This window comes from Oryzias latipes, chromosome 10 (assembly GCF_053564925.1).
Source record: "Oryzias latipes strain Hd-rR chromosome 10, Olatipes_Hd-rR_3.1".
In the NCBI taxonomy this organism is placed as follows: Eukaryota; Metazoa; Chordata; class Actinopteri; order Beloniformes; family Adrianichthyidae; genus Oryzias; species Oryzias latipes.
Genome location: NC_136246.1, coordinates 21291124 through 21306822, shown reverse-complemented (window position 1 = coordinate 21306822; position 15699 = coordinate 21291124). Strand labels below are relative to the sequence as shown.

The 15699-nt window shown below is 41.6% G+C and overlaps 1 protein-coding gene across 2 annotated transcripts in view; it reads right to left on the bottom strand.

Annotated features, from left to right (window-relative positions):
• Nucleotides 1–1743: 1743 nt before the first annotated feature.
• Nucleotides 1744–15699, bottom strand: part of nexmifb (neurite extension and migration factor b) — a 70149-nt gene continuing 56193 nt past the window's right edge. The window contains exons 2-4 of one of the 2 annotated variants that reach the window (XM_023959251.2): nt 15401–15528; nt 5306–9497; nt 1744–4749 (exon numbers count right to left, since the gene is read on the bottom strand). In XM_023959251.2, the coding sequence (XP_023815019.1) occupies nt 4548–4749; nt 5306–9497; nt 15401–15479 (4473 nt within the window). In that variant the 5' untranslated portion in view covers nt 15480–15528 and the 3' untranslated portion in view covers nt 1744–4547. Of the gene's footprint in view, nt 4750–4951; nt 9498–15400; nt 15529–15699 lie in introns of those variants that run through there. The other variant, XM_023959253.2, reaches the window with a different exon arrangement.

Here is a 15699-nt window from a genome sequence, read left to right as displayed (position 1 = left end):
GTTGCTACAGCAGCTACAAGCAACCATGCTTTGGCTATCTTGGAGAAATACTACAAGGCTAAAATATGGGCTGCTATAAAACAGTCTGCTCTCCTGAAATTGTCGTCAAAAGTGTTAAATTTGTGCTCCACACGCCCCTTTTCAAAACTTCAGCACCCGCCCCTCCAAAGGTTTCGGCACGTCCCTGTCGTCCAGCCGTTTCTGCATTTAAAGCTAACACTGTGTCTACCAATGCTGGAACTGTACACCTCATTACCAAAATCAATTAATGTCCTATTAACTCGTAGCTTCTTTATTTCATTTAAAGTTTATTCTGCTTATTTTTTTTGTTTGATTGAATATATACCGTAACTTAACAACCTACGGGATTAGATTTCTATATCTGGACTCAAATATCCTGCTGCAGTTTCAACTGTTCCCTTCACTTTTCTATTTTGTCCAAAAGAAAATGGCCAGCTTTTAGTAAAAGAAAAAAATTAAACCTTTCTAATAGTTTAAAAAAGACATTTTCCACTCAGACAGGCTACTATTTTTTCTATTTAAAAGGTTAAAACTGTGCTACCTCTGATAAACTTTGATGCTGAAGTGTGTGCACCAAAAAGTCTGCTACATCTTTGATTTTAAGAATTCTCCTTACTACTATAGTCAACATAGGTTTATAAACATTAAAATATATATGTGCAGTAATATTCAAAGTACTCTGTTTAAATGATCTAATCAAAATACACGTTAGAACTAGAAAAATGTTAATAAAGTGGTAATGTGCATTGGACTATAGTAGCATCTATTGAAAATTTTACATCAAAATATCATGTGTATCAAAGCTGTTATTACAAAGTATGTAAATTCCCAAAAAAGTGTCATATTTTAATAGCTGATGATCTTTACAAACCGGCAGTCGTATAAAATAAGACGTGTGATTTGAGGTTGGCTCACTTTATAAAAATGTTTTGTTTTCTTGGTAATGATTAACAAAGAAAGACAAGGTGCAAACAACTGTCTTCTCAATGGAACCGCCTGTCTGTGCAGTTTAAGCTTGTACTGGGAAAACAAGGGTCTCATTTAATAACCACAGGTGTATCTGATCTGTTCCATTAGACATTCCATCTTATAATTTGCTCTCTCCGTTATCTGCTACGGGTGACTAAAGAACGAAAACAATACTAATACCAGCTGACAATTTTAGAGGCATACATCACAGGATCTGTTTATGGTGCGAGACTTCGTCTCAAGCTCCAATTAAGCATGCCAGAATGAGTTGCAGTGTGGACCACAGCCGCCTTAGCTCAGAGTTATGGATGAGCAGTCACTCCAGCAAAGCCTGACCCTGAGTGCTAATTAGATTTGACATTAGAATAACATGAGCCAAAACCAGACTTGTAAAAGAAATTAAAGTGACTTTCCTCTAAGAATCTTTCAATGTTACAAACACGGTTGGACTAATTGGAGATATTAAGGTGGTTTTAAGCTCGCACAGTTCATGGCGCAAAATCTCAGATTAGTTCTTTCCATATTTTTTTTATGACAGCAGTTTAGATGGAGGGAGATTACTAATCCTGTCCACACACTTAATAAGATTTGAAGTTAAAATATTTCTATCACCTTCATTTATAGCCTTTTTCTTAGAAATTAGGCAGAAAAAAACTTTTTTTTTTGCATAAAATGTTATGGATATACTGATACCATGCACACCTGGCAACAGAAGCAGAAGCAGTAAGTGGGTGGTAGAAAACACAGCCTAGATCTCTTCAGAAAGCAGCATTCAAAATCTTATTTTAATTTGTATATTTACTCCATAAACATTATTACAAAACTCAGCAAGTTACCAATATTACATTATCACCATACAGGCTTGATCACAAATATTTAAAACCTTTGCAACAGTTACAACAAAAAACCAAAAAGAAAAGAAAAGGAAAAAAACAAAACAAAAATAATACTCAAATAATTTACATGAAAATCTATAAAACAGCAAATTGTTCACAAATTATATTTTTTCCAAGTTTTTTTTTTCTTTTTCTTTGCTTAATTGTGTTTTTGCACAGTAACACAACACTCCCACAACAAAATCATGGTCTTATTACAAAACTCCCAACAAAATGTAAATATTTCTAGTTTTCTGTCAATACTTTCATATTTTGGTTTTTAAAACCAGAAACTTGTCACTGTAGAATCCTTTTCCACTGCCCACAGAGGTGCATAAAAGGTTACTCACACACACAAATACTTCACAGCACTTTCTAAGAAAAATATACACTTACAAAATATGTTACAAATTGGCACACAAAAAATATACAAGATTTTGTAGTGTCAAGAGTTCATTAAGATTCCTTCAGGTAACAACTCTAGACAGTATATATAAAGCTCGATAATCTTTTAATGAAAAGAGCGAACAAAATTCCAATCAGTGTCAAAGAATCATGAAGTGAATACATCAAACATAACATTATAATATACATTCATAAAGAGGGTTAGGTACCTAATCTAATTTGCATTTCTTTTTTTTTCTTCTGGGAAAGAAAAAACAAAACAAAAGGAAATAAGAATGTATATATATATATATATATATATATATATATATATATATATATATATATATATATATATATATATATATATATATATATATATATATATATATATATATATATATATATAAATAAAGAAATAAAGAAGAAAAGAAACATTTCACTTTCTTAGCACCATTAACATGAGGCAGCTTAACAGTGGCACATTTTAGAAACAAAAAGAAAAAAGATAGAATTGATAAACTATGAACTCAGAGAAGTACATTCAATTTGACAATAGGCAGAAACGAGAGAAGGCAGACTAAAATGGGCCTGCAGCCCATGTGAAGCTTCCCATCAGCAGCTTGTCTTGGTCCTAACCCTGATACACTATAGGAAAAAAACAAAACAAAATAAACAACGGATCATGGCAAAAAAAGTGGAATAAAGCGACACAGAAAGATTGATTGTGATTCCTGCCTTAAATATGCAAGCAATCACTTACTAAAACCTGTGTGTTAGGAATTGCCATACCCTGGGGGTGATAAGGTCTGAAGCTAATCAATTAAATTGCCAGCAAATCTTCATGCAGTCCCATGTAACCACTGCCAAAAATCCCATTATTGTTTGCAAAACAGAGAACATGTAGACCCTGTTTTTTAAGGGCACACATGAAAAAAATGGTCTTCTGTAACTGCTTGATTGGCTCTGCATTCCTCCTGAAATCCCTTTAAGCTTATAAAATCTAAAGATTTTATAACTGATTGAACATGATTGTATGATCTTTTTTTTTTAATGGATTTCGGATGTTTTATATCAGCTCTGAGGTAGTGAATGAGCCCAAAGTAACTTATAATGTAGGGAATTCACTGCATTAGATAATACCCATATACATTTATAAATATGTAGTTTTCTTCCATTTGTGCAGTTCTTTTGTGGCCTTAAATATATTTTCTGCTTTCAGAATAAAGTTCAGAATGGGGCAACATTAAAACCCAAACCAATACAAAATGTAAATGAAACAGCTCAATTGGGACATCATGTGAAGAGTCAACCCAAAAAACAAACAAATACGAGAGGTGCAACTCAGAAAGTAAGGCAATGTTAAGAAATGAATTACATAACCATGTCAATAAAAATTCAAATGTTTCAGGCAAGATAGAATGCAAAGACATGCGTTTCCTTCATTTACAAGACTACTGGTTCCATTTGTACTGAAAACTGCTTTTTTTAATATTCACAGTTACTGCAAAAAAAATTGTCTGTTCTCCGCTGATGCACGCATCAGATTTATAGACGCAATCAATTCCTCTTAATTTTCCAGTACAAATAGCTATCTCGTGAGGCACAGCCCCAAGTGACAAGTGACTCCCTTGCTTTACCCTCAGCCATGTTCGCTCCACTAAAGGTGGTCCAGAAAAAGGGAGCCGATGATAACATCTTACATTTTTTCCCTCCATCCCCTTCCTTTACAGTGGGCTTCAGAGCCCATCTTCCCTTTGCCTCTCTTTTGTTGCTTCTCAGTGCCAGGCAATGTTGAGGTAAACGGAATTTGGCAAGCAAAGCAAGGGGTGGGTGGGACACGAAGAGAATTCAGTCATACAGATTTGGTTTAGAGAGTGGTGGCGTACCACTGCCAGCTGTTGGTGCCTTTCATCAGAGTAGAGAGGAAAAAGTCTCAAAAAAAAAGAAAAAAAATTAAGAAACAGAATTCCTGTAGTTGCAAGTCTCTGTGAGGAGCCTCCAACCCGAGCAGCCAATATTTCCCAATGGATAGAAAAGAGGAACAGCCAATATTCACACATATATAAGAGGTCATTTACACAGCATTGTTACTTTTGGCACATTGATTTTAAGATTATAATCATCTTTTTTTATGCAAATATTGCATGTCCCTGTACAACAACATTGACAAAAATACTCTGAGGGTGGAGCTTTTATGAATTTGCAAGGCGTAAAAATGTTAATTTAGATCATCAGTTCATCTCCAGAAGGAAAAAGAAATGCTCGATAAAAGGGAATGGGGGAGTTATTCCAACCTTAAGAACAGGAGGGAAACAATAGCAAAAAAAAACAAAAAAAAAAACACAAAAAAAACGTCTGATATGTCATCAATACAAAATGGTCCCATCTTGTGTGTTTAAGATGTCTTGGATTTAAACAGGGCTCAATAACTGTAGATTTCCCTCTTGAAATGAGCCAGGCAGTGTATGAAGGACAGCAACAACAGGACATCCATATTCTGCATACAAAAAACAGATGAGGAGAGGGAAGGGGGGTTGCGTAGATGTCACTTAATGCATTTGTGTATATAGCTACATCTTTAGGGGGGGGAAGAGGGGAAAGAAAGATAGAATACAGGAGAGCTTGTTCTGCTGGGAAAATACAAAACAAAGTTCGTCAAAAAGGCGACAAGAGCTGTTTTTCAAAGCTCATCCTCTTTTTTTTTTCTTATTTGACAAAAGTAAATGCAAAAAAAAAAACGACCATTAGAAGAATAAACGAAGCAGAAACAACAAAAGCAAGAAAAAAATGCAGCCATGGTCATTTCCAATCTCAATCAAGCTTGACACAATCACTCAATAGGTAGTTTGCAAAGTACAAGAAGTTTTTCATGCAGATATTAATTTCCTCCTCAGGGGTGTTAAAAAGGAAGTGGGAGTAGTCGGGGGAAACGTAGCACTCATGCAGCTCTGGCATTGCGTCAGTGTAGGTATGCTTGGGAGGGAGGGCTGAGCAGGTAGTGGGGTGGGGGAGTGAGAAGGGGGTCACATTAGCAGCTGATAACAAAATATTACCTCAGTTTCTCAAAAGAAGTCATCAGTGCTATGTCCTTATTTGGGTCTCTCTCAGCTCGCTTCCCCTTCAACGTCTCAATCCGAGGGAACTTTGCACTGGTCTTGTGGCGGTATAGCTTTTTGTGCGCGGGCCCTGGGTTAATAAAGTTTGGTTTGTCAAACATGTTACAGCCCAATGCTAGCTGAGGGAACAAGGGATGCGAGGGGTTGAATTTGGCCTGGTTTTTCACTCCCTTTCCCCCGGGCTTCCTGCCTCTGCCAGCCCCCGTCAGTACGGCTCCTTTTTTCTTCAGGTCGGCCTCTGTTCCTGCCAAGATTTTGAGGGTCTTAAGGTTGAGGCTGTTGGCCTCCGAGGGCATGCAGGCCTCAGACATGGGATTCCACAGTGGCTCGATAGAGGCCATCATAAACCTTTGGACCTCGGCCATGCCAGAGACAATGTTGGACAGAATGTTGGAAGGCTCCTCAAACTCTCTCTGGTCATCCCCTACCAGGCTGTTACTCTCAGACCAGCCAGTGCCAGACCAGTCCCCAGTACTGCTACTGTCAGTCAGGCCTGTGCCACAACCACCTGCCTGGTTCTTTGCTGCCTTCCCTTCTAACATGGCCTTTATCTTTTTGGTGGACCGAGAGTTCTGCTTAGGGGTTTTGACCTTTTCGGACTTGGGAGCTCTGGGGGCCCGGGCTTTCTTTGGACTCTGTCCTGCGGTTGTCTGTTTGCAACTGCTTTTCCTCTTTGACTTTATGCTTTTTGCACCATCCAACATGTCACTGGCCTGGCTGTCAAACTTGTCTTTCTTGTCCAAACCTGCAACTTCTTGACTGTTAAAGCTGTGCAGTGGGAACTGACCGTCCTCCACTATGTATGCATTTGTTGTGCGCTCCTGTTGCTGTATGGCCTCACAGTTCCACTTCACCTCCATGTTACAGTCCACAGTCATTTCGTTTGCATCCTGGTATTCTCCAACATTTCCCGCCATCTTCATCTCACGCCCCACCACCTGTGGGGACAGGTTGGGGGTCTCAGGAGGGGACAACTCTGACAGCGACGAGTGTCTGAACTTGTCAGGAGTGAAGTTGGAGATATCCAGCAAGTCAGAGGACTCCCTGAGTGGCGTGAGGGCATCTACACTCTGCTGAATCACCAGTTTGGGACTGCAGTGAGTTAAGAAGCCGTCCCGGCCCTCTTCTTCGCCCTCCCGCTCACAAGACTTGAGGCTGAGAGAACTATAATTGCTGGAGGAGGCTGACAGAGAGCCCACTGAGTCATAACTGATGAGCCTACCATTGTCTGTGCTCAGGGACCCTCTCTGGTATTGCACCTGGCCCTCCACACAGGCAGACTGACACACTTGCAGATCAGCCCCAGGCTGGAGCCCCGCCTCAGTCAGGTAGCTCTTCTCATAAAGCAGCCTGTCAGCCTCCGGGCTCAGCTGGCTGTAGTTAGATACTGGCAGGTTGTCATTCAGGGGCACCGCAGCTGGGAAGTTGTTGGGTAAGATGGGAGTGTCGGGGGTCTCGGGCCCAAAGCTTTGGCTGTGATTTGCACACAGTTGTTGGTGCCACATCTGGGGGAAGCTGGGGCAGTTCTGCGGTGACTGCTGGAGCTCTGACTCAGATGGAGGAGAGAGGACGCAGCTCTGAGCAAGTTGCAGAGAAGAAAACTGTTTCTCCTCCAGGGACAGCCCCAGAGGATACTGCTGCCTAGAGGACTGCTGCGGGAAGTAGGAGATAGCTGCTCCACTGGAGGAGTCTGTGGCATCTAACAGGGTCTGCAGGTAGCCTCCAGGGATAACAGGGACACCTGTCTCCACCTCCTCTGAGGAGGTTGCTTTGTCAGGAGAGCAGGTGGATGAAACAAAGGGGAATTTTTCCTCAGATGCCTGAGTGGTGGTGGCATTGTCAGAGAAATTGGGTTTAGCTGTGGTTGAACTAATGCCTCCCTGTTCTAACCCCGCAGTAGGGTCCTCAATCTGTGCCGCAGAGACGCAGGCATCCGCTTCATTTGTCACGCTCCTCCCCTCCTCTCCTTCTGCCTCTTTCATTTTCTTGCTCCTCAGCCTGGCTTCGCTTTTGAATTTCCTTATCCTGAATGTTTTATTTCCTCCCAATCTTCTCCCCTCCCTTTCCTCCCTCTCCTGGGAGCGGCTCTTTGCCGTGACTGTGTGTGTGATGGAGTTTGTGTCTAATGTGACGGGGAGGCCTGGGGCCGCTATTATTCCTCTTACTGTGGGGGTGGTCTCCTCTTTAGTGACACTTCCTTGGCCCTGATCAGAGAGGGGAGAGTTCTGTGCTGTTGCTGATTGCTCCACAGTGTGAATCCTCTGAACCTTAAGCCTGTTTGCAATCTTGTATTTCCTTTTGGGATGACTAGAATTGAAAGGCCGATGATGGCGTCCGTTTAGATGAAAACCGCGTTGTTGTTTATCTCTTGCAGCCAGCTTAAACTGTTCCTGCCTTTCTCTTTGCTTCTCTTGCCAGAAAGCCTTCAGAGGAGCCAGTGTCTCATATTTGCCCACAGTGTCTGCATTTAAGCTCACAGTCGAATCCACCGGGTCCAGCTTGCCCAGTTTCACCGACATGAGTCTTTCTCCTTTAAACCTGTTGATGATGATGTACTTGATGACCACAGGTGGCTCTTTGCGGCAGGATTTTCGCCGCTTTTTAGGGCACCAATCCACGTCCTCCTCTTCTTTCTGCCCAGAGGGCGGTTTCTCCTTTTTCTCAGCATTCTTTTCACTCTCGAGCGAATCAACGTCATATAGATAATCGTCGCTGTATCGAACCTTCCTCTTGGAGCGTAGGCCATAATTGAGAGGGTTTGATGGGCTAAGAAATCTTTTCGAGGGACCCTTTTTGAACCTGCCCTCTTGCAGCGTGTCTGAGGAGGAGCCAGTGCAGGAGCTGTCATCGCTGAACTCCCCTGACTCCTCCGTGGAGTTGAAGTCTATTAGGTAGCTGACTTTGGAGGTGGACATCGGGGAGCCTTGAGAGTCATCGAGTGAGCCACTGCAATCTGCGGGTTTCACCTCCTGTGCTGTCACCATGATGAGCTCGTCAGCTTTGGGCTGCAGACCCTCAGTGCTCCTCTTCAAGACAGGGGCTCCGTCCTCTTTCTTGGCACAGTTGGTCAGGACACTGGGGAAGAAGTTAAACTGCGTCTCCTCCTGAAGCACATTTGTCTTTTCTCTCATGTTGTCCTGGAAGGACTCGTAACGAATCTTCAGCGAGCACACGTCACTGCTTAGCGTTGAATCATCATCTTCATCATCAAAGAGATTGTCAACATCCTCCTCAGAGAAAAGATTGACCGACAGTTCATTCTTGGAGCAAAGGTCCAGCAGCTCCATCTTACTCTCGCTGATAAAGGACTCAAAGTAGCCCCAGTCCTGACCCGCATTCGCCAGCAGGGCCTCTTCTCCACTGACTTTGTCTAGTAACAGTCCCTCATACAGGTTCTTAGCCGTGGCATCATCTTCTGGGTCTTCACAGTCCACTGTTGCTTTGTTGCCATCTGCTCTCTTGCACTCACTGGAGGTTTTGGGCAGGGGAAAGCTGAGTAGCTGGTCAGAGAGGAGCTGTTCCCCATAGTGACTGGTTGTCTCCCCTGCATGGCTCAGGCACTGGATGCTGATGTTGTTGATGTCCGAGTAGTCTTCTCGGCTTACATCTCCTATCCGAACACTTAGTCCGGGGTCTGTGTTGGGGTTGGGGTCATGGGATGGGTTTTGGATGGCAGTAGCATCCGAAGCGTCACGGGTTTCGATGTAACAGCCAAGGCAGTTTCTTGTTGGCTGAAGAAGACATTCCTCTGTCAGAGCGGACACGGGGCCAGGCTCCATCATTGTCGATGACAGGGGCAGGGAGACAGGCAGTGCAGGGGGGGGTTTCTTTGCGTCTCCTGCTGGACTCCAGGTGCTTACAGTCAGGTCGGGAAGCGACGTGGAAGAGTGGAGGAGATGGGGGACTACAGATGGAGCATCATCAGAGGCGGGGCAGGGGGCCACTGTCAGGCAGAGAGAGGGGTCTGTGCCAACAGGCAGGCGAAGGGATGCTGATGTAGGAGTGGTCCTCTGGCGTGTTATGCAGGCCCGCTGCAAAGTCTCTGCGGCAGGAGGAGGCGAGGAGGATGGAGGGAGAGCAGCATTGACGAGTCCGCACAGACTCAGATCACCACTCTGCTCACATACCCCTGCAGGGAGAAGGAAAAGCTTTCAGCTCTTTAAAATTAACATTGTTTTATGTTGTAGTCACATTGTTCTACCCTGCTCAAATGCACTTATTGTCAATTAACCCCCCGGAGCTCTAAATGTCATTCTGTGATTCCAGTCTTAAACACTACCAACGCACAGTTGATATTCAAACTTAAACGCCCCTTCTCTGAGATGATGAACAAGAGGTAGCACAAGTTAATACAACGATGAAGAGCTAAAAGAAAAACACATTTTTATACACTTTTTATACAATTGTAACAAAAATAGGCTTCAGTATAATAGTTTAAAAGCCATATTGTTAACCTGTATGTCATTTAAATGAAGACTTTAAACATTAAAAATTGGTGCTTTTGTGCTTTGTTACTCTGCCTGTGTATAAATGCAGTTATTAAATGGTTTTGGACAACAATAACCTCAAAAAATGAACTCGGGTTTAGCTAAAAATAGGTTTTAGAATTATTTGCAAACTTATTCTGGTGTGAATACAGACAACCGTGAGGCCCGCAGACTGTAGCCTTTACATCACACCCACAAGCTTTTTGAAACTGCATTTTTTTTGTCTGCTCCTGATTCACAACAATTTGATAAAGAACTACTCAGAAATGCAAATGTTCTCTTAATTTTCTTTAAATATGTCCTCCATAATGAGAAAAATGCCACAAAAAACACCAAGATTTTTTATTGGGGTGGGTCTGTAAATGAAGAGCAGAAAACTACATTACAATGTTAATATGCTCAGTATATTACATTTGGTCTTCAGGCTATTTTAAACTTTTCACTTTTCTGTTTCTGATTTCTTAACTGACATGATCACAGCAGGTCTCAGTTTCTCATTTACCAAGCTGTTCAGTTTTAGTTAATAAGCTCCTTTTATGTGTAGAAGTCCGTAGTTTCGTTTTTTTACTGACAAATTCAAGCAATGCTCTATCGTCTGGGCCCAAAACCCGCAAGCATCTTTTATAGCTCTTCTGCCCTGTCCCTTACACACCAAATTCTATTGCTTTCGCAGCTATTTGTTGCCAATCAGGTCAGTTTCTTTCAAGATATGTAACAAAATTGAAAATAGACTTATTCAAAGAAAAAATTGTTGAATTTTTCACTTTTAAACCCTTTTTATGTCATATATATCGTGCTCTGTTGTGAATAAATTCTAAACAAATATGGTTTACAATCTTTTAGGTCATTTCTTTTTATTTAAAACATCTCAACTTTACCTACTTTTGGGCTTTAGTTAAGCAGTCTTTGGTCCACTGTAATTTGGTTCCTTACAGCCACCGTAATCATAATTGCCTTTTTGAAATAAAAGTGAAACATTTTCAGCAAGCCTTCCAAGCAAACAGAACTGACTGGATTATTCTGGTCTGAACTCACACAGAGTTTTAAAAGCAGAATTTTTTTTAAATTCAAATAGAAAATGGATGAAAGCATAATTACCAAGAACTTCACATGTGATTTTTTTTTTCTTTTTCTTCCGCTTCCTCTGTTTTAAGCTTTAAAGTACACAGTGACATGACACAAATTAGCTGCAGCAGTTACAATAACAGCTTAATAGAAAGTGAGCTATGGCGATTTTTCTGCAACCCATTTGCAGCAACGTCTAAATAGGCATAAGACGCACATCTGATGTGTTACAATCAAAACTCATAGAAGCTGCCTTGTGGCAGCAGGCAGATAGCTTTGTTTGCTCTTCATAATTAGACGACAGCAGCAGAGGCAGGTATGTACACATGGGACACGACAGGCCCATATGCTGGAGACTGTATAACCAATATCTTCTACACCTGCCTCCCTCTCAACAATTCCAGGCTGCTGCCTCACACACATCCTTTAAAATGATGCCAGGGAGGAATTTCGAAATACAAGAAAACAGCACAGCAATTATCACACTTACAGAGGTTAACTAGCAACCACCCCCATTTCTGAATGGATGTGCCTGATCACTATTGAGGTAGTGATAAATGCTTGAGGGAGGTGGGGGGTGCTTAGCAAATAGTATTGGGCATAACTGTATCAGTGAGGAGTAAATCTGTGAATACGATTACGAGTTTAGACATTTTTAATGAGGTAATGAAATTTCCTGAGAGCCAGCCTCACCCGGTCTGAAGCCTGCAGACAAACGGGAGCTACAGCGACGCCTACTAAAAAGAGACAACTGTATTTCTGTCATCTGGAATGAGGGAAAACATTAGGAGAGGTTTCCCTTCACCTCCTTTTTCAAAGAAAGGAAGCTGTTCAAGTGTCAAAGGTGACAGAAGAACGCGAGCCAGAAAGACCTCAACTTAAAGTCCCACTTCAGTCATCTTTTGATCCATTTTCAAATTTTCTCCATAGGTCTTTTAATTATGATTATGATGTTTTGGGGCAAAACCAAAACCCTGTATCGTCTTCTTGGACATAGTTTCTGCAGAGCGGCAGGAGTTCAATAGAAATTCACCTGTGTTGTGGGACTGTTGGTGCATTCTCTTCCGCTAGTTTACAGCCTCTAACAACCCCAAATTAACATTACCGGTGCTACAAAAATGGCGAGCAATATTGAAGTATATCCAGTCGTACAGTTTTGAGTCAAATTCCAGCTCAGACGAGGAAAACGAAGACATACATGAATCTATTTGTCTGCAAGTGGATGCATTAGAATGGAACAGAGCAGGGAGCTTGTGATTTGCCTATATGAGCTTCCCAATTTTCTTTATATATGTCCTCCATCATGAGTATAAATGCCACAAAAACAACAAAAACACTATCTTAATTGGAATGGGCCTTTTTCTATAAATAAAACCACAAAGATCCACCATTTTTTTGGGAACGTATGGAGAAAAGAATTAGCAGCACCTCCATATAAACTCTTCAATTAGTCTGATAAGAGTAGATCCATTAAACACAGGAGAGCTCCAAAAAGCAGAGAGATATTATTTTAGCTTCCTTTATCCTTTTGCGCTCACAACAAACCAAAGCTGCCAACTTATGTTGCCAAGAGATTGTTCAAACTTGCAGCGAAACATTTAACTCATCTTGAAAAATGTCTTTCCTCTGGGTTTATAATGGATTAACAATCTATCCTGTGCATGTGTGCGTATGAGGGGGAGAGTGATAGAGTGTGAGTATTGGCTTGGGGGTATAGTGTTATCCAGAGGCCATCTGTCTCCAGCTGGACCATTAGCTCTTCAGCTGTTCAGAATGTGCCACAGATCAGTCAGTTAGACAGGTACACAAACCCATTCGCACACATCCGCACACACGCCGGGTCTTGCAGCAACAATTGCAGCTGACAAATTGAGTTTGACATTAGAGGTCAAAGAGGGATCAGCAGCCTCGTATTCACTGAGATGGTGCAGAATAATGTTACTCCTGCATCTAGGTTGGTATACAAGATAAACATCAAAAATGTTTATTGCTACTGCCAGGACTCATGCTGATAAACAGAGAAAAAAAGAAAAAAAAAAGGTTAACACTCTGAAATCACCCTAAAATTGTTGTAGTTCTGTACCAGTGCTATCAGGAGAGAGGCTTCTTGAACAAAAGCTGAGGCTGGATGTGACACAGTTCATGCAATCTGCCCTGGCCAGTCACCACTGAGCATATGGAAGGACCCCGGCTGCTGGCAGGTGGCAGTGATCTTCTGATATCCTCTGCTGCCAAGCCCAGCCATGCTAGACGGCACAACCCACCGCCAAACTAGACCAGACCAGACCGGACCAGTTAGTGCTCCGGCTCTCTCGCCTGCGCTCGCCATTACTCTCAGAGGCTTCGTCCAACTGAGGTAAGCCCGAGCTGCTCTGTGCCAGGCAGCTCAGCGCGCAAACAAGCCCATGCCGAGGGACATGGTCACAGACACGAGGAGAGAGTACCAGTTGGCGCATGTGGTCTTTTTATATTAGTGTGTCAGATGCCACACATGGATACACACATGCCTGCTTTTTCCTCTCCTGACTTCCAGTTAATTTGTGGATTCAACAAAAAACAGAAAACACAGGATTATTACTACAGGAAACTCCCAAAGTTAACCCCGATGCTGCGGCAAAAACACTTCAGCCCTAGACTGATGCTATCAGAGGAGAGCTGCAGTGCAAATAAAACAGCTGACGCGGCCTTCCTTCCTTTTAAAATGCTTTTTTGAACCTCTGTTTCATCCGTTCTTCTCGCTGCTCCTTGCTGCTCCTCATCCAGAGGATTTTACATCTCTAAAATGCAGAGGTAGCCATTTTTGCAGCGCCGCCTGGGGTGCTCACTCATCCAGCTGGTCAGTCAGCCACAGAAGCCTTTCTCACTCCATCTCCACAACATGACATTTTGTGAATGGCGGCGGAGAGGATCAATCCAGCCAGTACAGGATGTTCATAATAAGCAGTGAGTAACTGCCGCATGATTCATAGCCGTCCTCAAAGAGATGCCCTATTCCTGCTCAATAGAGATGCTTTCACCCTTACGTTTACTTTGTTACGCTCCTACTCTCGTATTTTGTCTTTTTTTTCTTCCTCCCAATGGTGAGAAGAGAGGCGCAGATAATCTGTGTTATTCTCACAGAGGGGACCCGTAGAGGTCCCCACTGAGCCTGGCCGGAGCAGGAGCGCCAACACAAAGCCTCGCCGTAGGACCTGTGGTCATTGTCTCGTTTGACTCAACAGACATCGTCTGCAGTGTTGGTCCGACATTTCAAACCTTTTCCTTTTTGATAACAGGAAGGGAGGAAAAAATATTTTCAAACCATACTTCAAAAGAACACAAAAACGGAGAGATGGTCTGCCTCTCCAAGTGGATGAATGTAAATATACGTTTGCATGAAGATTTAAAAGTTTCTTCCCGGGGTATTCGTCAACGCAAACCCAAAATTGACCAAAAAATGTGTTTATATAAAATAAATGTAATTGTCTGGGTCTGACACTTTTTGACATATGGCTGCTTTCACAAAGATAAAGTTAAGTAAATCCCTAATCCTGCACAGATCTCACAAAAATAAAATCATTCTTCTTTAATTAATTGTTGTTGTTTTTTTATCTAAAATGTATTATAAAATAAGGGAGGACAAACAGCGTGCTATTATTTGCTGTAGAAAGTTAATTCAAGTAAATGCAGCATTGATTTAATTTGCCTTCTCTGTGGGGGAAAAAAGCATCTCCCTGCTCTCATTGCTTCTCTGTTGCAGCATTTCATCCCTTTCTTCCTGAACCTGATGATTTGTATTTTTTTTAATTTATGTATCCGCTTTAACTCGATCTGCATATCATTTGGTATAATTTGGAAACTCTATTTTAGAAACGCATGCATTTGAATAATTAGATTTTTTGCTATTTGCACTCAAGATGTAAAACATGATTTTAAAACCAAAGAGATGAGGCTTTAAAAATTGGAAATAAGATATCATTTTAGAATATTTGCACAAACCCTGGATTATGACAGATTATTTGATTTTATTCAAATGACCAAACTTTATTTTACACAATAAGCTGCGCTGGATAATAAATGTGAACATGTGCAAGACCCGTCTCTGGCATTTACATGTTGTTATCAGAAAAGTCAGATATTCTCCAAGTTGCAGAGGAATGAGCAGAGAGGATTAACAGTAGCTTAAAAAGCCTAATTTAATGTTTTCTTACAAGTTATCATTAAAAAAGGACAGGTTTCCTGTTTCCTGCTTCTGTTCAGTTAAAAAAAAGCTTAAAAGTAAGAGGAAAAACTAATTCTGGAAAGCTGTTACCAAAAAATACGTGGAATACTAATTTGTCTCTTCAAAGCTTTATCCTATGTGAATGCTTGTGTGTTCTTAGAAAACCAAAAGCTGTTTTCACTATTGAATAAAGAATAAAGTAAATGAAGTAACATTTTAAAGTTATAATGCAGTGGCATCTTTTTTAAGGAGTCAGAATGTCTCAAAAAAGGTGATTACCTGTGTTTTCCACATTTGGAATCTCTAGCTCTGAAGTCTTCACCATCAATGTGAGACAAGTGTCTGTTAACACATCCATCAATACAGCTCACTGTCGCACCGCTTGCACAGCATTTTGACTAGTCCACCTGTTGAAAAACAAAGAGACACAAAAGAGAGCGTGAGGGGAGGCTCCAGATGCTAAAGCAGAATGAAGCAACAGGAGGATGAAAAAAAGTTTATTTGTAGAAAATAACCCCTTAAATGAGCCCAAAAACGTCATCCAAAAAGACCCTTAGGGCATGTCTTGTGTTACATGA